This window comes from Ruditapes philippinarum, unplaced genomic scaffold, assembly GCF_026571515.1.
Source record: "Ruditapes philippinarum isolate M1 unplaced genomic scaffold, ASM2657151v2 ctg412_1_1_1_1, whole genome shotgun sequence".
NCBI classification, from domain to species: domain Eukaryota; kingdom Metazoa; phylum Mollusca; class Bivalvia; order Venerida; family Veneridae; genus Ruditapes; species Ruditapes philippinarum.
Genome location: NW_026855592.1, coordinates 113,822 through 139,381, shown reverse-complemented (window position 1 = coordinate 139,381; position 25,560 = coordinate 113,822). Strand labels below are relative to the sequence as shown.

At 34.0% G+C, this 25,560-nt stretch overlaps 1 protein-coding gene across 1 annotated transcript; it reads right to left on the bottom strand.

Annotated features, from left to right (window-relative positions):
• Window positions 1-12: 12 nt before the first annotated feature.
• Window positions 13-24,706, bottom strand: LOC132743832 (uncharacterized). The gene is made up of 25 exons (XM_060732406.1): window positions 24,607-24,706; window positions 23,119-23,397; window positions 22,221-22,418; window positions 21,794-21,970; window positions 21,466-21,588; window positions 20,300-20,521; window positions 17,587-17,729; window positions 17,162-17,357; window positions 15,990-16,214; window positions 14,478-14,645; window positions 13,750-13,878; window positions 13,263-13,439; window positions 12,305-12,441; window positions 11,293-11,473; window positions 10,167-10,325; window positions 8,270-8,419; window positions 7,741-7,878; window positions 6,724-6,906; window positions 6,121-6,308; window positions 5,508-5,611; window positions 4,311-4,521; window positions 3,222-3,437; window positions 2,553-2,773; window positions 1,619-1,870; window positions 13-1,097 (listed from the first exon to the last, which is right to left on the bottom strand). Exons 1-25 carry the CDS (start codon window positions 24,653-24,655, stop codon window positions 938-940), a joined length of 4,386 nt encoding a protein of 1,461 aa, XP_060588389.1. The 5' UTR covers window positions 24,656-24,706; the 3' UTR covers window positions 13-937.
• Between the last annotated feature and the right edge of the window lie 854 nt (window positions 24,707-25,560).

Genomic DNA, 25,560 nt, shown 5'->3' with positions numbered 1-25,560 from the left:
TTGAGCAATATCCATTGACCTGCATAGAAACTGAAAGCATTTTTTCTTGCCGATCCTTTTGGTAGGTTTCCTGTCAAAATACGACAGTCTTTTATAAATTATATCTATTAATGTTAGACAAAAATTGTGTCCATGTAGATCTGAAACGGAGGCAAGGAGCGGACCGATCTAGAAACACGGTTATTTCTTTTCATATTTCTATGCACACTTTTTCATGATAATAAAAAGATAATAGTAAACAAAATAAAAATTTAATGATGCAAATAATGTTTGAAATAGATATAACAGTAATGCCACAAGTATACAAAACAATGGGTTTGGTGCGAAACGGTTGTAAATCATGTGATATTACAATAAACAAATACATAGTAACAAATCATGATTAACAACAGAATAGCTATAAACGTTCTTAAAACTTGAGCATCATAATTTGATCAGGAAATGAAGGATGATTTATGTCATCAAATGTACAGGAAATTTTGTCATAAAGTCAAGGTGAGGGGCGGCCTGGTGATTAAAGTGTCTGCCTCTCGCCCCAGATATCGTGGGATCGAGCCCTTCTCGGGTCACGATCAGGATTCCTCATGACATCAGTACTGGTTAGTTCCAGGAAGCGGACTCTAATATGTTTATATTAGTTGCAAGAACTTGTTTAGCAATCGAGCTAATATAGATAAATATGTTTAAACTGGTACAAGTAAAATAAAATATATGTTCTGTTCTAAATAAACATATTCAAGCGCTGTACTCTCAATTATACCACATATACAAGGATGAGATTTTAGTCTTTCTCGATCACTATAATTGTAAACTTGCTTTATTAAAGAAAATGACAACAATTTAATAAAATGTAAATTCATAATTATTCTCCAAAAGTTTGCTGGTGAATGGAAACGTTTGAAAGTTTTCATATTCAATATAATTGTTTTGTTTCTTTTTACACAATAAAGCCAGGGGCAAGCCCGCCTGGTCCATTGATGTTGACAGGGCCGCCTGTAGAAGTGTATACTGGTGATGCTACTAGTCCCGCTGATCTCGGGGTTCTCACTATGCTACCTGCGTTTGACGGCATGAATCTGCTCCGCCCTATATCTCTTCTGAAAATAAATAGAGGATATTGATTTAGAGTAGGTTTGATAATGAATTATATCATGAAATGTGTATACAATTTTATTATGCCCTGAATATTGTGCAAGCCTCTGGCAAGCTTTATGTGTTTTTTTCAACGAACTAAATACACATATAACTTCAATAATGAACCTACACACAAACAATATAAAGCTTTTAAGTGAAATAGAATCATTTTTCATTGTGTCTAAAACTAAACTAACTGCGCATTTTCATTGGACGAACTTATTCATTCCTACTTTACAAAAAATGTCCACATTCCTTTTCTTCCTTAATTCTGTGAGGGACAGAAATAAAGGTCTACATGTATATTTATCAGATGGATAGCATTGTTTGGATGAAGAAAATATTACGTGACGCAATGTGACGAGTCAAATTTCATTAAACAGACATGTACAGCGTGCTAATCTTTACTTCAGTTTTTTGATTTATTTGGCAATTAAATAAACCCAGTAATAATTTATGACATCATAAACGACATCATTTTTACCTTGCGTTTCTGATATCATCCTCGCTATCAGAGGACAAACTGCTGCTAGAGTCACTGTTTGATTCTTCTCGTGTGTCCTCCATTTTTCTGTTCATTTCCATTCGATTCATTTTCATTACATTTGTTGTTGTAACAGCAGAAAGTGAAGAAAATGCAGTTTTCTTTGACACTACTGAATTCTTCTTTCCCTCCGTATTTTTCATTGGCTTGAACCGTTGATTACATGACATTTCCGTAGCCTTTGGGAGACGTCTGCTCGAAATGATTAAGTTATAGAAATAAGAATTATTATATTCAAAGTAAATAAGAGCCTGGTCTTTTATAGAATGCTATTGCTAAATATAACTAAGTACTCAAGTGGAAGGGACGGTCGAAGGGTGAAAAGGGGTTTGGACGGCGGAAGTTCTCTAGAGTTTACTGATATTGAAATAGCAAAGTAGCATGGTCATTTTCAATCATTATAAAATAATGAGTGAAAGATACCAAAAGGCTCAGATATATGAAACTTTAACGACTTTTCAATATTTCAACCAGCACATCTTTTGTTGCTAAAAACACATAGGTGAGCTATTGGATTGTTTCGTTCGACTTGACAAAGTGAAGTTGTGTTCGCATGAGTTCGATTGTGAAAATAAATTAATGCAATGTATAATGAGATTCAAATAAAATGCACCACAACGACTCACTAATGACACACAAACGTATATTTAATATACGACAAAAATGTAAACAAAATCGGAAGATTTTTTCTTTACAAATATACGAATAAATATATAACCTCATTACACATTCGTGATGTAACAACGCAAACAATACAAAGAGAGAAATATACTAATAATAGATCCGGATACATGTATTTCTTCAGTTGGAAATATGACTGTATTAAAAAGATACATCATAATATATATGTTCTTAATTTTAGTCTTCAACTTACTTTGGCTTTTTCAATATAAAGCACTGGACAAAAACATGTATCAAGAAAAGCGCGATGACAACGCTTTCTACGATAATTACTGCCAAAATTGCCTTTCCGCTACTTGTACATCTTAGACATTTGGCCTCTTGTTTCGCTTTGTTTTCGTCGGGATCCCCTGCCGTGTAATTCATGGACACTGTTTCTCCGCCAAACAGTGGCAAAGTGTCACCGTCCGAAACCTTAAAAATTAAAAAAAACAACTATTTAGTTATCATCGACGAACAAAAAAAACCCACAACAATTTTCAGTCGACATAACAAGCACCATGAATGATAAAAAACAACATGATAATGCTAAAACAACGTTTAAAAACCTCGTAAGTATGATACTCCATAAAATTTCAATAAATTTCGTATTTTACGCAGACATAATCATTTCGACTGTGTCATTTCTATTATGTCCTCCATTAAGGTTCTTCATCTATCAAACACGTGGATTATACTCGCTAGCTTTATTAAAGAACTTCAATACCTTGGCTGTTTTATAAACTATAAGTATAGTTTTTTAATAGTAGAAATATAAATTATAAGTTGCGCAAAATTGTATACATGTACTTATTTATATTTTATTTACAAAAGCCTACAAATGCATCAGTATACACGTAATTTAAGAGAGATTCTGTCATACCTTGATAGTTATTGAAAATGTTTTATCATTTGTAAAGTCAGGCGCTTTCTTCAGTCTAAGTATTGCTGTTGAAGTACCAGATTTGACCATTCTAAAGTATTCAGCCCCAACACCTTCACCCATGATCTCAAATTCAAAATCGTTGTCGTCACTTCGGTCTAAATCGCTCGCGCTAAATGTCATAAGGTCAGCATACAAAGTTGTTGTGCGCGTTATCTGGAAAAAATAAACAAACTAATTAATATATCTTATAGTAAACGAAATAATATATTTTATAGTTAATAAAATTGTGACATAATGGAATTAGCGAATACGGAAATTAAGACGTTATTTTTAGCCGTCATTAAAAGATTTCCAGGAAAGTGTTTACTTTTCAAGGTCATTCATGAGAGTGACAATCTTAATTTGCTACCGTTTTGAGGGCGACTGTTGGGTTTCGTCGAGAAATAATTTGTACATTATGATGCCTATGACACTTTTTTCTTAAAGGAACATCATTGAGTTACAAAGGCCCACAACATAAAAAAATCTGTATTTCTTATATGAATTAGCTGGGGTACTTAAAACAGAAAAATATCAAAAAGATAATTAAGAAATATGCTCGGAAATGAATTGAAAATCATATTTTGTAATATTCCTAGCTCGATTTGAGTGAAAAGCGTTGCATTGCGTTTCAATTTCTGATAATTTTTCACAATTGGAATAATTATTCAGGGAAGACGGAGTGAGCGAATGATCTGAAATGTTGCGTCTAACCTTATATCAAAAGGAACATTAATCACTGTAAAAAAACAAAAACTGAGTGGTGTCCCTTTAAGATTTTTGGTGCGCTTTGTTCATTTGTCGAACTACCTTCCTCCTATACTAATGAAAAGAAGCAGCTAAATGTGATTCAGGTACTTTTGAAGTAACAGCGATTTCGTGAAGAATTACTTATCATAATTCGAGAGCAAGGACAACTAAAAATTTATTTGATTACCAAGGTGCATATAAGTGAAATGATCAATTACTAGTAATAAGCCAACTATTTTAGCAAATTATAATATTCGTACACTACATTTGTCACTTTTACGAACGAAAATGAATTACCGCTATTGGTTGACTGAAACCGGCATCAATTAATAGAACAGGTGCGTGGTCGTTGACGTCTTGTACGTTCACAGTTATCGCTGTTGTTGAACTAAGACCGCCAGGATCCGTACAACTTATTATCAGAGATGTCGATGAAGGTAAAGTTGTGCTCGAGTCTTCCAGGTCCCATACTTTTGCCAACGTGATATGACCATTGTTACTGTCAATACTTAAAAAAATAAACAAGGACAATTAACATCCAATTAACTTTTACAGTACAATTTCTGAAGAGATACAATATATTTAAAGAAATAACCCCTTTAACAACAATAGTATCAGTTCCTCCAAAAGTAGGGGGTTTGGCAATAAATTTAACCTCCCTAGAGTAACTCCTCTCAGCAACTCCAAAAGGGCGATGCTCTGTAGAGATTGCATGAATTGTATCTCGCATTTGTGCGTGACCAATATATACAGAACACTTCTATACTACTCAAGCTTGATTATTACAGAAAATTTAAAACTTCTTTTTGTTACGAAAAATATCTTGATTTTTTTAATAAATAATGTCTCAAGAAAAGAACTTGCCTGTTTTAGACAAGGCTCTCATAACTAAGACATAGAAACTTGAAGATTTTTGAACATTGATAGAATCGATCGCAAATGTTAACAATGTATATATAACTCTATTGAATCAGAATGTCACTTCCTTTAATATTGTCCAATTTAAACTGTTATAAGAACCAGCTATTTTAGAAAACATTTCATGGCCTTCTATACAAAATGTTTCGACTGCATTTCTTAAACACAGTTAGACTTGTTGTAAACAGAAATATGTTTTTGGCAACAAAAAGAAATTTAAAAAAATGAAATAATTCATATTATGGGTACAAAATAACGGAGTTTGACAATTCTATAAAACCAGAAAACTGTACACATTTTTTTAATTTTTGATGTTTTTTTTTTATTTATTTCAATAGAATAATCTATGTATTTTTCCCCTTTGAAATCAGGCACTAACCTTCTTTTGTCTACTAAATAAGCCTGTTAATTTCTTGCCGTTTTTACGGTTATTCATTGAAGATGTGAAAAGCCTTTCTAACAATACTGTTAGTGAATAAAATCACTATGACAAAAAGCTGAAATTATCATGTAACTTATTGCCGAATTACGCCCTAAAATATGCACTTTGAAGAAACTATTGTCAGGTCCACTTACCTAAAGAAGTCGTTATGAAGACCACTCTGTATGGCGTATTGTGTTGTGTCACCATCTATATCAGTGCAAGACAATCCAGGATCTGATAGTTCCGTGCCCGCAGCCTATGTTATAATTGTACAAATTACAAGCAGCTTAGGTTGCAGTTATAAGAAAGTCAACCCATCGCCTGGGTTGAAGTTATGAAAAATACCCACCGCTTAAGTTGATTAAGCCAAAAAGTAACCCAAAATATTAGTTGTTAAGTTTACCCATACTCTCGGTTTCTCATTATAAAAATGTTTCACGCAGTCTGGTATATAGTACCAGCAGTCTTGATTATAAGTTATAAAACTATCATCATGCACAGTATGGGTTATAGTTAAAAAAATTACCCGCATCCAAGGTTTTAGTTATGAAAATTACATGAATTGTGGGTTATAATAACTCAGAATACAATATAACACTTATATATTTTTGGAACTGTTTTTATTCAACGAAAAAAAAAAGAAATTTAGTGTATCTCCTTATACATATTTGCCATTTGAAACATTTAAATAATTAATGTGTACACAGTAATAATGATGTAATCAGAAACTTGGCGCATGTGATTTTGGCTAATTTTAAACGTTACCGTATCCTCTGTAAATGATATAGCAGTTGTTGAAGCACTGATGGAGTTGCCTTCATTGACGTTTGTCACGGCAACTTTCAGAGTTTTCTCCGCTAGTCCGTCAAGATAGTCATCTCTCACAGAGAACGTAAACATGTAGCTATTGACACGTTCATAGTCAAGAAATTGGCTAAGAGTCAAAATTCCATCTAGAAAATAAAATAACAATACAATGTACAATGATTCAATGCGTCATGAGATCGTAAGTATGGTTTTAAAGGTTTTAACGCTGTATCTAATAAAATATCTATATAAAATTTATTAATGGTAAAATTATTACAATGTATATTATTTTCAAAATTCAGGTAATCACTTTTTAACTTACTTATAGCAATTTAACAATATGCTATTAATTCATCGTCGGAACCCACGGGTACTTATTTCGCTGAACTACATTGATCACGTACGTTTAAAGTGTATACCTAACAAGTAAGGATGTATTAATTATGAATGACGCATAATAAAATTTATAATTGAAAATTAATACACATCTAGTGGATAGTTCTAAGATAAAGAAGCAATTATGCAAATTAGTAAATTACAAGTCCAAGAAATACATTTTACTTGATGTATCCAAACTAAACACAGATAGTTCTGAATTTGGGTCAACTCGGACGGTAACAGTATTGGTTTCTCCGACGTCTGGATTTGATATCGCCGCCGTGAATAAATTAGCGCCGACGGAGGTATCCTCGGGAAACGATTTTGAATCTGGTAAGTTGGTAATCTCTGGGTGAGTTTTAACTCCTATGAAATGATAAGATGGAAATGATATTATGGAAATATATATTACAATATATTACTTAACGAAAGAGCTTTTCAACTAAATAATTACGTTTTCCCCCTTCCTTTCATTCTAGTCGCCATGCAAAATCGAGGTTCTTGCGCTTATTCTTTTAAAAGATAGTTTCTTCATTGATATTGTATCATATGATTCAGATAGAAATAGTCCTAATAAAATTTAATCTTCCACTAATACATCAATCTCGTGTTTGTCCTGTGCAAAACATCGATGAATGAGCATTGGTAATATAAGGAGTCCGTCGGCAAGAAAATGTCCGCGGCATTGAAGGTAAACATCATGTGTTGATAGTTACTGGAATGTAGCACTAGTAAATGGCACAGTGTTAACAGTCATGTATATATAACGAGAACAACTAGGTAATGCAGCAGTCACTCGTTTATACTTAGAAGTTAATACTTGGTTGCTGCTCGCCATTATGCGATGATGGCCCGAACCTGAGAGCCGCAGGCCCGAAGGACATTATGAACTCGAGGTTCATAATGTCCTTCGGGCTTGCGGCTTTCAGGCCATTATGCACATCTTCGGGCCATTATGATAATATCGCATCATGGCGAGCAGCAACCAAGTAAACCGTGGCGAGCAGCAACCAAGTAAACCGTGGCGAGCAGCAACCAAGTAAACCGTGGCGAGCAGCAACCAAGTAAACCGATAAAGTTTTCATAATGAATTATACAGTGGGCTACATGTCGCTCTAAAACCAAATTCATAGATTTGCAGAAACGGTGTATGGAGATAATAGAATATACATCTTACTAATCCATTATTATTTCACTTACGTGTAAATGTGACATCTAGATCTCCACATTGGTCAGCATGTTTGGGATCTTTAAGACAAATCTGGACACTATATGTCTGACCATCATCATCAACTATTCTTAGTTCTCGATTTATCTTTAACTTCACTGATGTCGCCTCTAAAAATTCAATTTCATTTTAAATATATTTGTTTGTGTTGCAATTCATTTTTCCAACAATATGAATTTCAAAAAACGCCCGTTTATCTCAATAGGGAGAGGTTCGGATTTTAACTCCTGGGGTTGCTGGTTCAATCCTCAGAACAGGCGAAATTTTTCCGGGACAATTAATCTCATGTACTTAGTTTAATGAGCAATTGTGTCTTACAGCTGATATTTAGAAATCATTTGGACCTGCAAAGATTATGGTAGTTACTGATTAGTTACTAGTGTCTAAGAAGGCGGGTTCGGCGGACCAACCGCCGATATATCACCAAAAAGTATGTTAAAATCGGTGTAAAAACTAACAAACAACAAACAAAACATAAAATTTATTTTCGGCAATGATTACCTGTTTCACATTCATAAGGTACTTGCGAGTTGGCTATAGTACATGTGAAGGTGAGGTCATCTCCTTCATTGTCTGTAGCGGCCACTGTATGTAGTGTGTCACCAACTTTATAATTCATGGGATCTGCATTAAAGCTGTTTGGTGTCGCGGCTGTTCAAAGAGTAATATATTGGTAAAACATGGATCTTTGAAATCAAGTTGTCTTTGAGACTACGTCATACTAACATGGTGTAGACAACTGTAATCAAAGCACAGAAGGCGCTAAATTTGTTTGGGTCTCAGAATGTCAGAAAGGTGAAGGTTGTGAGATTATATTGTATAGTGCCACCAATGCTTTCCAGCGTTTTAATTGAAGTAGATTGGCTATAAGACTAATTGCAACAATGATATTCAATCCAATGTTTATTTGACTTAAACAAATTGAAAAAAAATGAGTTGCCTTAACTGGGATTCGAACTCTCGCTACCTAAGCGAGCGCGCAAACCCCTCATCCACGATGAGTGTATATGTTAATTTGCTGAAGAAAACCATATTATTCTAAGTAAGAGTTTGTAACGACGCTAACTGTTGTTTAACACTCGTGTAAATAATCATGGCGCTTACTATAAGCATGTATATCTATAAATAATTAAACAATATTAGAAATCATCGACCATTCGGGATCTTTTTTGCTTGAAAATTAATCCGCCTGTGACCATATTTACGCAGTGATCTCCCCTAAATTTTTGGGCCTAAGTGTTACATATAAACTTTTATAAAGGGAAGTAACCGCTTCAAAAAAGCGGACTACTTTCGGCATTTGCAATTAACAGCATTAGAGTCTGAAATTTTGCTAGCATTATTTGTTTGGTCTGACGACCCAAACAAATAATAAAACCCAGCTTACCTGGCCGAGAAAAAACCCAATTTACTGTACCATCACATATTTCAGATAATGTAAACGGATATATTCTGTTTTAAGACTGGACTGTTTCCTCAAATAAAAGATATTACTGAATGAATTTGAAGTCACACCGACACTATTAAAGGCGAGCTTCACCTAAACTTCCCTTCTGTGCATTATTTCAGACACAAACTGGCATCGGAGTAGAACTAACGACTTTTCGTAAGCTAGCTAGATAACCTTCCAACATGAAAGAATCAAAATTCTCTGATGAGATTATTCGAAGAGACAGCGATGAGATGGTTCCAAGTCAGAGACCTACATCACTCGACAATGGACAACCGTCATAACGTATAAAAGGATTATAAGCAACACAGGTGAGACGTACCAAAGAACATTCTTAATTATTGCTACAATTGTTAAGTGATCTAATATGCAATTATAAACGGCACAAGAAGTTGTCACTTCGGCACAATAGAGAAACATTTCTGATTTTTTGGAGCCAAAACAAAGACAGCTCATTGAAACTGCCTTTTACCAAAATACATGACCGTGAAATCCATCCTAAAGTTAAACAAGTAAAATAGCAAAAAATGTTATACTATTCTTTTATGAAAAAGTTCGAAATGCTTGAAAAAGAATAATATGATATTAAATCTTATTTATCACATACCCGTGCCGTTTCTGCGGCTCCGTAAATACGGTATTGCACGGCCGTGCATATATTTTGACGTTTCATACAAACATAGTGATAAGAACGCTAAATGTTAGAGTTATATTAAAAAAATCAATGAAAAATGGTTCTTTTTTTCACATTAAACGGCCTTCATTTTTGGTATATGGTAAGTAGAATATTTAATTCGTGTAAGTTCATTGCTGCATTGATTCAACTCGTTGAATAAATTAGAGGCTCGCATAATATAATTTTATTCAACTGGTTCAATAAATTCAGTATAAAACTTACACTCATTCAATATCCTTTATTTATTTCTAAGAGGTAACCAGTGAGCATACTTGAAAAACTTGTGAAAGTTGGAGCTTCGTTCAGTGTTACAGTAATTGTTAGGATGTCTGTATCACTTCCGCTATGACTGTCCGTACACTCGATTGACACGGAATAAGTTGTTGTAGCAGACGACAACCCTCCGTTCTCTCTGTTCAGTACTGCATACACTGTGATATAAATACAATGTTAGATTTCTGGAAATGATAACGTAACATAGTCGTCAGTGTGTATGTTTGGGGCATGCTGGGGTTTGGGTAGGAGATACGCATATCGACACAGTTAAATTAATGTCCAAATTGCACGTTTCAACTTCATTGATGGAGGAAGATCCCAGGTGCCTATCTGCGGGAAAAGAAGCAATAATCCTCCGTAAGCTTACTGGATCTCAACATATGAAATAAATTCGAACCCAAAGAGGCGAGGAGCAGGTGGTTCGAAGTCAGTGACATCAACTACGCGACCATTGAGGCCCCTAAATATGTCGACTGTAAAGTCACTCCAACAAAAACTTGAATACTTAAAAAGTGTGCCAGAAGTGTAAAAAATTATCACATACACCTTTTGTTGAAAATAAAGCAGTGTGAGAAATATAAAGTGAGACAAATATTTATGATATATTTCACTTGAAATTAGTGAAGTATGTGACCAACCATTGTATCATTCCTTTCCAAGGTGAAAGCATATCTCATGCAATTGTAAAAATCAATATTTCTCAAACAAGACAACAATCTGACCAAAACACGCATGAATTGTTTGCCTATACTTATTGCTTTAATTTTGTTAAATAATACTTCCAAAAATACCTACAAGAAAGAAATGGGTTGATAATTTCCTTTGGTGGTTTGACAACACAAACTATCATGACAGGATATATTGCTTCGGACCCCCCCCTCCCCCAACATCTTCATTTTTCCATCTCTATGTACGTAGGTAGTTTGTAGTAAATACCTTGTCTATTTGATAAATTATTTGAGAGTCTTACTCTTACAATATAAACATGAAAGATAATAAAAGACAAAAAACTTTGATGGTCACAAAAGCACTTCATCCAAGTTTGCGGCATAAACATATTTAAATTTGACATTGAAGGAGGGAGTATTTCTTGTATTTTATACTAGAAAGAAACACTCATACTTCCAGATATTGGTGGAATTCTATCAAGATAAAATGGTTCAACCGAGTTAGTGTTGACAATTTCACACGTGTACGTGTCAGCAGAATTAGCATCAGATGTTGACACTGTAAACAAAGTTCCTGACGTTGTAGTATCCTCGGATATAGCAACAGTCGCTGGCAAATTTGTTATCTCAACCGCCTATAAGAACAATATGTTTTTTATTATAAATCATTAATATAAGTATTGTTTTAACAACACAGAACTTGGTAACTTTCCATAAAGCTTTAATTCTGTACACTTTTTGACACCACACGGTTAGGTAAATAGGTAGAACTTTGGTTTGTGAATCGGGCGACCCGGGTTCGATTCCCGGACGGTGCAGATCACTTTCGTTATGATTAATATTGGAATTCCTTTAACGTTCATTCGCACCGTATGTACAGAATTAATAAACGGTTGTAGGATTTCGCGCATGTGCATACTGCATAGGGCAAAAAAGCAATAACGAAAGAATACATTTGATCAGTATTCAACAACTTGATCAATATAAGTCATCGTATACACAATGGTCTCTCAAATCGACCACACAGTGTAATCACCTTGAACGTTTCTGCATTTATGAAGTCAGGGTCTTTCATATTTAATGCATAATGTATTCGATTAGAACCTTCGTATACAAGCTATAGAATTAAACCATCTCTTTGCTTGAAATGAGTCACTTGGATATACTTTCCTTATAATCTACTCGGTAAAGGTGTAGTCATTATTAAAATACTGAAACCCTAAATTAGAGATTGTTTACAAATGTTTATTCTATAGGCTATATTCTTTTACCATTCTCAGACATAAAGGCTTTCATGTTATGTCACGCGAAAAACATAAATTTGGCATGACTTAAAGTGGTAAGTGTAATTATGCAAAATGTGATTTGATATATATAAATATAAGTTAACAGATATACGAAAATATGCGGGACATTTTTGAACCAACAATACAACGACCCAACACACGGATATGAATGCAACTTACATAATTAACAGCGCTAACTACAACAGTTAGTTGACACTGAGCATAATTACAAGATCCGTCATTGAAAACGTAAGCAACTATTGAATATGTAGCCGAGTCAAATACCTCCTCAAACTGTTCCGCCAGGGTAACTGATCCTAAATAATAAAACGGTAAAATGAAAATATGGTGAACACCTTTATCACAGATGTCTCTTTATCAAATCACGCTTAACAGTTATTCTGAAAAAAAATCTTTGCAAAATAAATTTCCAAAACATTTCCATAACAGTTATCCTAAAAGTACCATAACATAAAAAGATCCGTGTTTTTATGATAATTACCATTAAAAAATGTGCAAAATACTTATTGTGAAAATGTACCTTTCCATTAAAACAAACTGATTCATAAAATCAGCCTTTAAATAACGCTTTGCCTTAAGGACCTGTAAACATAAGAATTAAGATCTCAACTTTAGTCAGAAAAACAATATAGAATAAGAATCATCCTTAGAAAACTCTTATGCTAAACTATCATTCTGAAAAACTCCTTTGTGTTTCAGTGTAGCCTTAAATATTCCTATGTGTAAAACTTATTCTGAAAACTCCTTAATGCAACATTTATCCTAGATACACTTATGCATAACAGTAATCTAAACACTCCTTTATATTACATATATCCTAACTCCTAAGACACTCCCATGTGTTTAATATATCAAGGAATACTCCCTAGTGTAACATTTATCCTAAGTCACTCCCTTGTGCAGTGTAAAATTTGTCCTGAAAAATGCATTTGAGTAATATTACAAGCTACAATGTGTAACACATATTCTGAAGCAATAAATACCACAACTACCTTTACTTTTGACAAAAAATCTTTGTATGAACAAGCACCTTCGTTTAGATTAAGCGTCCAAACATTTTTGCTGCCAATGAATTCAAGTTATGATTTTGATAAAACTAAAATCGGAAGGAGAATACCTGTTGAAGAATCAACTGTGAATAATGAAGAGGGATCTGATTTTATAGAATAGCTGAGACCACTAAAGGTACCGCCATACACGAGAGATGATATGTCAAACATTTCGTCGCCTACACTAGCCTCGGTATTCGTTGAAAATGTGCCATCGTTACACTGAGGCGTGGCACTGCAATATTCTGAAAGAAATTACATATGAAAATACTTTACTATCATATTAATGTTCGAGACATCTGATCAAGTGCTGGAACATCCGGTCACGTGCTTGTGTCTCTTTTTAGGTGTTCACAGCACCAAGATCTAAATGCATAAGCTCATCTTTTAGTATTGTTTTAGAAAATGATTTAACTTAGAATGCCTTAACGTATACATTTTTCGTTGAATATGCAGACATTTCACAGTTTTAAATGACGACGCAATGTGAATTATGTTTGAAAAAATGTGTTTTTTTTTGTGAGTATAAATTAAGTGACTTGTAAAATATGACACCTTCTACGTCGATCGTGAGATCTTCACAGATCTCGTTCCTCCTCTCATGACCACAAACGTGAATCCTGTAAGTTTTGTTGACTTCCTTATCCCATAAATATGTTGTCATGGTAATGTTGCCTAGTTGATCTAGAAACAAATAAACAAAATACACAAAGTCGCGTTGCGATAGAATATTATCCATTATTCTATATCAAATCGCTGTTTTTTATCAGTTGTACCACGTAACCATAAATACATTTCCATATAGGACGCTGTAGCATCCAATATAGTTATCTTGCGTTGGGCAATATAGTACTTCTGACCTTTTTGATAAACCCTTTAACAACAAAATTTTCCGCATAATTTTTAAGAGCATCATACTTCTCAAACCATTATAACATAAGGTCTCATTTTGCGTTTCCTCGATATATAGTTTTGAAAGAAATAAACAGATTATCAAACATTTAACATGTAAGGAAATATATATGACCTCGTACACAGCTCAAGAAATCATATTACAATCGCCTGGCGCCTCGACCATGCAATATGGTGTCACCAACTATATTCTCGCATTTTACAATTGAATGATAAATAAACGATAACGTAAACGTCCTATATATGTTTTACAGCTGTCCAATAGAAATCAATATTGTAAAATAAAATTATAATACATGTATGTATAGACATGGATGTACGGTATATAGGTTTTACCGATTCTTGTTACTCATTTTACAAATCTACTTAACTGTAATAGTTTCCCCAAGTTGTTCCCAGAAAGTAGTTCGGATCAACATTGGTATCAACGTCTTGGTATGTATATTCATAAATCAAGTTTTCGTTTTCAGCGTCCGAGTACATTATCTCGAAAATGTTGTCTAGATATGACACTGTCTGTCGATTAAGATCAATGTGGGCTGAAAAATTAAAGATAATAAAGAACGTGTTCTGAAAGAAATGTTGACGTTCAGAAAGAAAACAAGAGGGCCATGATGACCCTAGATCGCTCACCTGACCCATCGAATTCATCCAAACAATTACCTAGACAAGCATTTTGACCAACTTAATGACAGGTGTGTCAAAAATGTGACCACTAGAGTGTTAACAAGGATTATCCATATTTGAGCAGCGTGACCTAGTTTTTGAACCCAAATGACCCATATTCGATCTTGACCTAGAAATCATAAAAAAAAAAAAAATCTTTCAGACCTATTTCCAGGGTATTTGGATCAAAACAGTAGCCACTAGAGTGGTAACAAGGTTTTTCTAGTTTTAGCTCCAGTGAACTAGTTTTTCATCCGCGATGACCCATGTTCGAACTCATCCGAGCAATTACCTAGACAAGCATCCTGATCAAGTTTGATAATTGAGTCACAAATGTAACCACTAGTGTCTACAAGGTTTTTCTATTTTTAGCTCCTGTGACCTAGTTTTTCATCCGATATGATTCATGTTCGAACTCATCAAAGCAATTACATAGACAAGCATCCTGACCAATTTTGATGATGATTGATTTAAAAATGTGACCACTAGAGTGTTAACAAGGTTTTTCTATTTTTAGCTCATGTGACCTAGTTTTTGCATCCTAGAGGATCCATGTTCGAACTCATTTAAGCTATTACCTAGACAAGCATCCTGACAAAGTTTGATGATGATTGAGTTAAAAATGGGATCGCTAGAGTGTTAACAAGGTTTTTCTATTTTTAGCTCATGTGACATAGTTTTTCATCCTAGATGACCCATGTTCGAACTCATGTAAGCTATTACCTAGACAAGCATCCTGACAAAGTTTGATAATGATTGAGGCAAAAATGTGACCGCTAGAGTGTTAACGAACAAGTGTGGACGGACGGCGGACAACAGACGACGGACCACGGACATTCAACGATCCTAAAAGCTCACCCTGAGCTGGCTCAGGTGAGCTAAAAAAAGGACATAATAAAAACATGTTCTGGTAGAAAATTTAGACAAAAAAAAACGTATTCTTGAAGAAATTCTTGTCAGAAAAAACCTGTTGAAAAAAAATGACAAAAAGGAGTTTGCTGGAAGAATATTAAAATTCTGCCTTTGATAAAATCTTCATAAACAACGGTTCGCTTTTAACCAGTAAACATATTATATAAGTCAAATAAGTGGTCAGTAATAGCTGCAACACAGCATATACATACAACACACAACATTTACACATAAATTAAATTAAAACAGAAGTTTTGTGTTAAAGGAAAATGAAGAGAACGTTTTAACAAGGTTATCACTCTTACTCGGTAAATGCCTATAGGCAGGCACTGCATTTTTAACAACACGAAACGTAAAGACCTCAACGTCGGTTGAGTTGTACCCGTCCCAACACTGTATTGTCACTGTATATTGTTGAGTCCGGTTGTGAGTTAAACAACCGATATCAGTATCACAGTAATAAGCCCGGGGTTGTTGGTATTTGTAACCACATCCTGGTGTCTGACATCTCAGCTTATAAAGGCTGTATGCTGAAGTTTTCATGTACAGCGAAATGAGAACTACATAAATACAATTTCATGAAGATATCTGAATATAATTGAAAATCTGACATCAATCACAAAAAGAAATAATTACAGTGGCACAGAGATGACAAATGTGTGCTTTTATTTATCTCGTGCGCACGAGATACTATATGGTGGCCACGAGTTACTAAGTCGTGCGAGCGAGATAATTAAGTGGTGCGCACGAGATACAATGTCGTGGCCACAAATTACTAAATCGTGGGAACGAGATAATTAAATGGTGCGCACGAGAGACTCATAAGTCTTGGGAAGAAGATAATTATGTGGTGTGCACGAGATACTATGTCGCGGACACGAGTAACTTAGTCGTGGGGACGAGATAATTATCTTATGCGCACGAGATAATATGTCGTGGCCACGAGTTGCTTGGTCGTGGGAACGTGATAATAGATATAGTGTCTCATACGCACCACTTCATTATCTCGTGCGCACGACTTAGTAACTCGTGGCCACGACATAGTATCTCGTGCGCACAACTAAATTATCTCGTTCCCCTATCGCAGTAACCCAGATAAATAAAAACGTACAAATATCACCTCTGTCCCACTGTAGGTAACGCATCAAATTATTTTTTCTCTTTGAAGTCAAATTAACATGATGTCGTGTTTAGCTGCCGAAAGGTGACGTTTATGATGCCCTTTAGTTCCACTTTACCGTTAATAAAGAAATTTGATGGGTATTTTTTTATATCTTGATTCGTAATTCTCATCAAACACGAATTATTAATCTTTAACAACCTTTATCAATTGCTTATCAATTCACCAATTATGTTTTGAGTAAATAAGGTACATCATTTTAAAGTGACATAAATAAATGGATTTCAAATGTAAAATAATATTTTTTTATCAACATAGCACTTTAAATAAAAGAAAAAAATATATAAAAAAACTTACAATTATAGGAATGGTTCCCGTCATGTCTAAGCTCAAACATATTAGCCTCACTAGGGGACCAGCTGATTATTTGGCACGTGACATTGTCTTCCCAGTAATAATTATAATCATATGTTATTAATGAATGAATGCGCCTCTCCCAATCATAATCCTCGTGAAGGTAATAGGTTGTGGGCAAACTGCGGATATCTATTGGCTGAGAAAAGAGAAAAAGGATGACGTCATTTATGACGCCATTAAGATATTCAATAATATATGATATCTTTATGTCTTTATTTCCCAATCATAATCCTCGTTAAGATAATAGGTTTAAGGCAGACGTCCGGTATCAGTTGGCTAAGATTAAAGTTATGAAAAAAATGATTTCATTTATGACGCCATATTACATTCAGTTTCTATATTTGCTTACAATTTTACAAACTTACCCAATTAGTGTAGTGGATTCGAACTTTAAAGTTACACGTTGTTGTGTAACAGGACTGTGAGTTGGCCACCCGTACCACCTGGTTGTAATCTTGTGTCGGCCATGACGGCCAAATGCTGATATTACGAGTGATGTATATTTCTCCTGAGAAAAAAAGAATTATGACTATAAGCATATTTTCACAACTGATAAATCAAAGTATTTAAGTACTGATGGATGACTCTACCTAAATGTATTACATTCAAACACTCCATAAAACTTTGAGCCTTCAATCTTACAAAGTAATTTTACAAAAAAAAAACTAGTCTTTTTATAATAAAAGTCATAAAACTATTAGACTGAATCTACATACTGACCATATCTGTTTCTAGCTTACTACGTCAGACCTAGGCTGCTGAATTGGAGGCAAAATGAACCTTGGCGGCCCTGGTCAATTAAATGTAAATGTCACATCAGAATAATTCAACATATCGGTTTTGTGATATGTGTTCTTTAGTCCACACATGAATTAAATCCGTACAAATAACAAAGTTATGTCAATTCAAAGGAATTTCAATAATTTGACCTTCATGCACAGACAAGGTCATTTCACACCAATTTAACATATCGGCTTCGTCCTTTTGTCGAGGTGTGAATCAAAACTGTAAGTAAATAATAAAGTTATGACATTTTAAGCAAATTTCAATAATTTGATCTTGACGGTCATGGTCAAATAAAGATTAAGGTCATATCAGAATAATTCAATATTTCGGTTTTCTAATCTATGTTCTTTTGTCCAAGTATGAATCAAATCCAAAAATAAATAACAAAGATATGGAAATTAAAGAAAAATTCAATAATTTGACCTTGGCCGTCAAGATCCATCAAAGGTCAGGCCATATTAGAATAATTCAACATGTCTGTTTTATCGTATGTGCTCTTTTGTCCAAGTATAAATCAAATCCATAAATAAATTACAAAGTAATGACCAACTGTAGCTAAATTCACTAATTTGACATTAAGTGTCAAGGTCAAATTAAGGTCAATGTCAACTTAAATTTTTATTTACTTTAATCTCTTGTCCCAATGATTGTTGTCCACAAGCATGAAGACAATGCATATATTAATTACAAAGTTTTAGCCAATTACAGCAAAAAACTGTGAATTTACAATAGTTTTACCTTCAAGGACAATGCTATTTATAGGTCAATGTCAAATTGAGTTATATATTTTTAGACATTATCCTTAAAGAAGCATGAAGACAGTCCATGCATAACTATCAAAGTTATAGCCAATTATTACAAAAATCAAGCAAAATATATTAATTTGACCTCAAAGGTTATGGCCATTCATGAGAGACGGTCATAATTAGATTGGTATACTTGAAGGTCTTGTCCAAAGGATTGTTGTGTACATGTATTACGGCAATCTATTTATAAATAACAAAACAAGTAAAATGGTTTCCTGCGGTGAACATTTTAATGATATAAAGATATTTCATTTAACTATTTTCAACATTTTTTTTTGGGGGGGGGGGGGGATAAATAAACGTACGTATCAAGAATATAGTTGACAATTGAATAAACGATCAATATAGAAGAAGCTAGGTCTTTGGAAACTGATGACCGTTGAAGACCGGAGAGGGTCGAACATAAAACAATTATTTCTTTTTAAGAAAATTATTAAATAGGCCTACCATTTTATGAATAATTCCGAGCAAAAAAATAAATAAAGTTAACACACAAGTTTACGCAGAAAATATCTCTATTTATTATGGCAGATGCCATTACGAATATTTTAACTTTGTAGATTTTCAGTATAAACAATTTATTGTTTGTAAAATTTGAGATAGATATTAAAGAAACATTGATAATTTTCAAACACATCATTCAAGTTTTCCACCTTAAACGGTAAAATAATTATAGAAAATTAGAAAAATCACGTAATAGTTTTTGTTCTTAATTAGGGGTAATTCGGACTAATTCCCTACAGGTAAATCCGTAACGTACCGGCAAACGGTATTTAGCTAGGATTTCGAAAAGGTCAATTAACCAATCATGTACGGTTTACAGATCACATGCTCCTCCATGTACCGAAAACGGGTCACGTGCTCCTCCATGCCTCAAAAGTTAAACGCGTACCAATACCCTGCGGTCTCCAGACCGCAGGGAATAATAGCAAAATATAGCAAATGGTCAATGCCATTTATGGGTCAAGGTCAAATTTAGTCTGGTCTTAATTGAAGGTCCTGTCCAAATAGCTGTTATGTCCGAGTATGAGGACAATACAGTTAAGAAATTGAAAAAAATAATGGCCAACATTAAAGTTTCTGGACGGCAACGGGAATGACAACCTGACTGTAGCAATAGCTCGAAAAAGTCGAATTGGTACACATTTACATTATTTTTTCATCCTAAATGTTATTTTCCTTCTGATTGACTTGAAAACTATCAAACTACTTTAATATGTGTATGAATGTAGAGTTGTTCTTAGATGCCGAAATAATGGACGATGACATAACACGGCTATTAGATCGCCTCCAAAACATTTAAGTGATACCTAGTGATACCTAGTTTTCGTCCAATGAGAAGGCCTAAATTTCTAAATTTCGGACAAACTGTATATTTTGCTGCTTTTCATTTCATTTCATTTCTGAAGATGCTAGTTTCAACATGTAACAAGCAAATTGAAGATAAACGTGACCATGTGACAATGGTGTCGGCCTATTCATATACCTGTATCAGAATTAATGGCTGCCTCTGGGAATTCGTTCAAATCAAAAGTCCACGTGAGGTCATGCCATACAGAACTGAATGCTGGGAAATGTTCCGTTGGTTGTGGATAGTTCATGTTGAAAATCGTGTCACTGCTTCCACTGTGACCAGTGCGTGTTCCATATGTATCAATAATATTATTATCTGATTGGTCATAACACGTTGGCGTCTGAAAACACGCCCCTGAATGAAAAAAGAAATTGATGAAATACGCCCACAAGCACGAAAATTATATTGTCACCTTATTATGTAAAAAACCCAACAAAACAATATGTATAATACTGACACTTTTAGAATGTAGTTTATTCATGTACATTTATTATAATGAGCCAATTTGTGTGTTTGTTTCTAAAAACGGAGTCGAGTACACCTGCAATAAAGTCCAATAACACCGACGGGTAAATGACACAAACGTGAATGGTGTTACAGTGTGACGGTATACCAAATCTATGAAAATATTGTTTTGTTTAAATCATTTAAATAAAATTTGCACATATATGTTTAAGAAACCTTATTTTGCCTGATTAACGCAAATATTCTATTTTGTATCTGTCATTCGTACGATCTGACCTCAGTCGAACATACGTGAACGATATTACCTTGGTTGAACACATGTGAACGATATGACCTCAGTCGAACACATGAGAACGGTATGACCTCGGTTGTACACATGTGATCGATCTGACCTCGGTCGAACACATGTGAACGATTTGACCTCGGTTGTACACATTTGGTCGATCTGACCTCGGTCGAACACATGTGAATGGTATGACCTCGGTTGTACACATGTGATCGATCTGACCTCGGTTGAACACATGTGAACGATTTGACCTCGCTCGAACACATGTGAACGAAGCTTTCAAAGACGCCCAAAAGGTCACCATGTTATGTTAAACTTGACCGATCTTTCATTTGGTATTGCTTTGTCTTTTTTCTGTTTATTTTAGCTGCACGCAACTTTAAACAATTCTTTAGAGCCAGTGTGAAACCAACACTAATTACGTATATACCGTGAATTTTATGTCTAAGCCTATTGCAGCACCGTATGTACAGACTAGGTAATACGTTTGTATACAAATGTATGCCATTTTGTTTCTTAATGGGATTGTCCCGTGCTAAACACTTACACAAGGTAATGTTGAGATCATGACAAACTTCCCTATGCCTTCTGTCATAAACGCATAAGTTCATATTGAAATAATAAGAAAATTCTAGAGTCAAATCTTTCCCAACTTTGACCTGTCCGTTAGCTGAAAAACAAAGAAAATGATTTCATGACACTTGTACATTTTTGTATGTTTTGATTTATCATAAAAAATAGTGTCGTCAGTATAAATAAGGTTAATTTAAATTTGTCATTTTAACTATCTAAACAACACCATATAAAATGAAATTTATGAAGTAATAACACTAATGTCGCTTTTCTATTGATTGCTAACATCAAATTATGCCTACATGTGTCCAAATAGAAGAGATTGGATGTCCCGTGTATATATGAATTCCCCGGCCCGCTGTTCTGACGATACCGTATGTAATCATAATCGTAACCGTTATCAATAAAGGACGGAACTAATGTGTTGATGACGGTTCCTATACCAGCCGTGTCGTGGGATACACTTATTGAGTTCCCAGCTTAAAAGATTATAAAAACACAACAATAACAACAGCTTATAAAATGCTTTTGTAGAATCAGACATTTCTTATCACTAAAGAAATAAATGAAAGCAAACTGCTACATACAAATACTGAAAAAGGCTAAAGATATTCTCCATAATTTGACCTACTGACCTAGAAATGGTGCTCATGTTACAAAGTCCATTCATTTTCTAAAAAAAATGTTCCACAGTAGCAATTCAATAAGGCGTTACTTAACAAAACTTACAACTGTAGTAAAATGTTGGCGGATTGGCTGCATATACGCTGACAGTGAACGATCCAGAAATGGCACCATTTGTTTCGTATCCAGTTCTATAAGCAGTAACACCAACAGTATGAGATTCACCACTGTTAAGACATCCGTCAGCGTTACACGTTGGACCACAGTAAAGTGATGTACATGTCTTCTTCTGAACGGTGGAACCTGTGTAAATAAAAAAGTTTGCCCCTATGCTTTGATTAATTCTAAAAACATACTGGTATGCCTCAAATATCTTTATATAACACGATTGATCTTTGTTTGTATATCATTTTTGAGTAATCTGGATCTAGTTGAGCCCAATGAACGATCATTAGAATTTATTGTTACCCTTTCATGTCAGCCAAATGTCTGTGTGTTTTTTTTCTTCTGTCATGTAAGCCACAACACCATATGACTCATTTTCCTGCTATGACGGATTTACATATAAAAATGATACAAAACAGTCAAAGAAAAAGAAAATGGTAAAGTAATTTCGTTCTTGAAACCAATGCCTTTTCAGAATCTTGTAGATGCAATTAAAGAATTTCAATTAAAGGTTTTCACTTCAAGCGGAATTCAATTACAGGTATTCAAATCTTGTTCTGGTTTGTTTCTGAGGACAACATTGCATAAATCCTTAAATCGGGGGTTAAAGCAAAAATAGTACAACAACATATAGAAATTCAAAACTTAAACTAACCAACATAGCTTGCACATTTATAAAGGATCGAATAATGCATAGTTAAAGAAACAAAATATTAAATTTGCATCGTGACCTAAACCAGAATCATATTGAAGTCTTTTATCTACTGCAGTTAACCTTAAATCACAGGGGGGGATTCGCATTTCCGTTTGACATTACTATACACTAAAAAATTATTACCGCTCATTTGAAAGTTTCCTGACGGGTCGGAATTGATGTAAAACTGGTTGCAAGCGACATTGGCGTAGGAATGTTGATAACACGTTTTTGTCACGTAGTAAGTACACGCACGCCATCCCCACCCGAATACGCCACAGTTTGTGTATCGCTTCGTATTACACTGGTATGATGTAGTGTATCGTACATAGCACGTGGCCGAGATGCTCCACATGTTGTGTGTTCCATCATAGTTTTCATGTATACTGACAGTTCCAGGATTGTTGTCGATGGAACTGGCATCTGTAGCAGAAATGTTTGTTTATAATGGATTTGTAAAAACAACAATTATTCATTCTGTATCATATACTACTCAACTTTTTGCTAAGCACCATAAGTTAATTTTTATATTATCACAAGTATAAAACAGATTTCTTTCCAATTTTGAAAATTCTGATTCAGCAATGTTTTGAGATAGTCCCCTGCAAATGAATCCGTTAAAACTCGTCTAGGTAGCATGGAAAGCATGCATCCCAATATTTTCATATTTTTATAGGGTGTACAATCACATGTCTTTTGTTACCAGCTTATTGAGTGACTTACATTTCTTACATCTATCACTTCGATATGGCGAATGCTAACATTGGGTGGCATGAGAAGCAGAGTTATGGAGGGCTGTAGAGATGGTGCAGCAGGGGGGTCCAAGAATTGGCAACCATACCAGTTAGAACGACAAGAAACCTAAAAGGAAGTATGAAAAGGTGCTGCCAAACTGTCATTGAAAGACACATGGCACACTCGGTACTAGGTCTATAAATGTAAACAAAAAACAAAACAAAACAACAACAAAAAAAAACAATTAACATAAGTATAGGGTTAATATCTTCGTCCTCTCAGCTGAATTGATGAATCAGTAAATCAACATTTAAAACCATTCGTCCGGCGTTTATAAAATTATCCCAAAAAAATTTCACACTCAATATTGTGCTTAGAAAAAGTTGAGTAGTATATTTCGAGAATTTGGTATTGAGTTTTTTTGCAAGCACAGGGAGTTGATGCGTTATCCACTGTGATTCAATTTGTATTTCAGCGTCCTTAACTTCCGGCCACTGAATCAAATAAGTAAAATATATAAATGAATAAATGAATGAATGAATGAATGAATGAATGAATGAATGAATGAATGAATGAATGAATGAAATATGAATGAATGAATGAATGAATGATGAATGAATGAATGAATGAATGAATGAATGAATGAATGAATGAATGAATGAATGAATGAATGAATGAATGAATGAATGAGAACCAAAATGCTATCTCATGAAAAATACAGTAACAAATGAATTTTTTTTTAAAAGACAAGAATAAAAGCATCGTCGTTAATTTAAAAAAAACAAAACAGTATGGTAAGGTTGATAAAAAAAGAAGAAAAAGAAAGGATTAAACATAAATTAAAAAAAAAAAAAAAAAAAAAAAAAAAAAAAACAATATAAAAAACATTTAACTAACCTGAAACTGACAAAATAGACGAAAGAAAAATCAAGCAAACAGCAAACATCACTGTGTTCACATAATATTATAATAATGAAATCTTATGACTTGTTTACGGATCAACACTATCAGACAAATAAAATCAATTGACTGAAAATATATACATATTACCTTTCAAAAAAAAAAAAAAAAAAAAAAAAAAAAAAGAAAGAAAAAAAAAACAATGAACTTGTTCACGATATTAGGTCAACTATTGTTCATAAAAATCAAGTACATGAACCGAAAACCAGTCATAGTTGACTATTTCTACTGCTGGCATGACATCATGGGTTTCCGAAGTATGTATTTTTAGCAAGGTATGTTTTACAGGTAAGTATATATATACTTTAATAAATTAATTTGAAAATTTACCAGCGTAAAAAGTTGACTCCTTTTATTAGCAGTGATGAGCTAGAGAGAGAAGAAGAGAGTGAGAGAGAGAGAGAGTGTGTGAGAGAGAGAGCTCGAAGATCGAAATTTAGAATATTCCGAATTAACAGCTTATTTATTTATTATCCTCCATAATACATGAAGATTTGAACGACAATTACATAACCAGTTTTTAAATAACTACAGACAAAACAAGTATACAAATGTGATATATACATTACAAGACATGAAACAACTGTATAATACAGTCAAAATCGATACACTTTTGCAATTATGAATACATACAGTAAATTTGCAATTAAATGAAAAAGATATGTGCGAATATAATTTTATAAGATCGATAATCATCACTATCGAGTTAACCTTGAATTTCGAGCTAGAGTTGAATAACGAGGTAGCCTGAAGATTGGAACTAACAATCATTTAAAACTGAATTTCGTATGGAGTTGAATTCGAGCTAGCTAGAAGATCGAACTTCTTAGTTTACATGAATTCGAAGATCAATATTCACAAGAGTCAGTTCGAAGATCAAAATGAAATTTA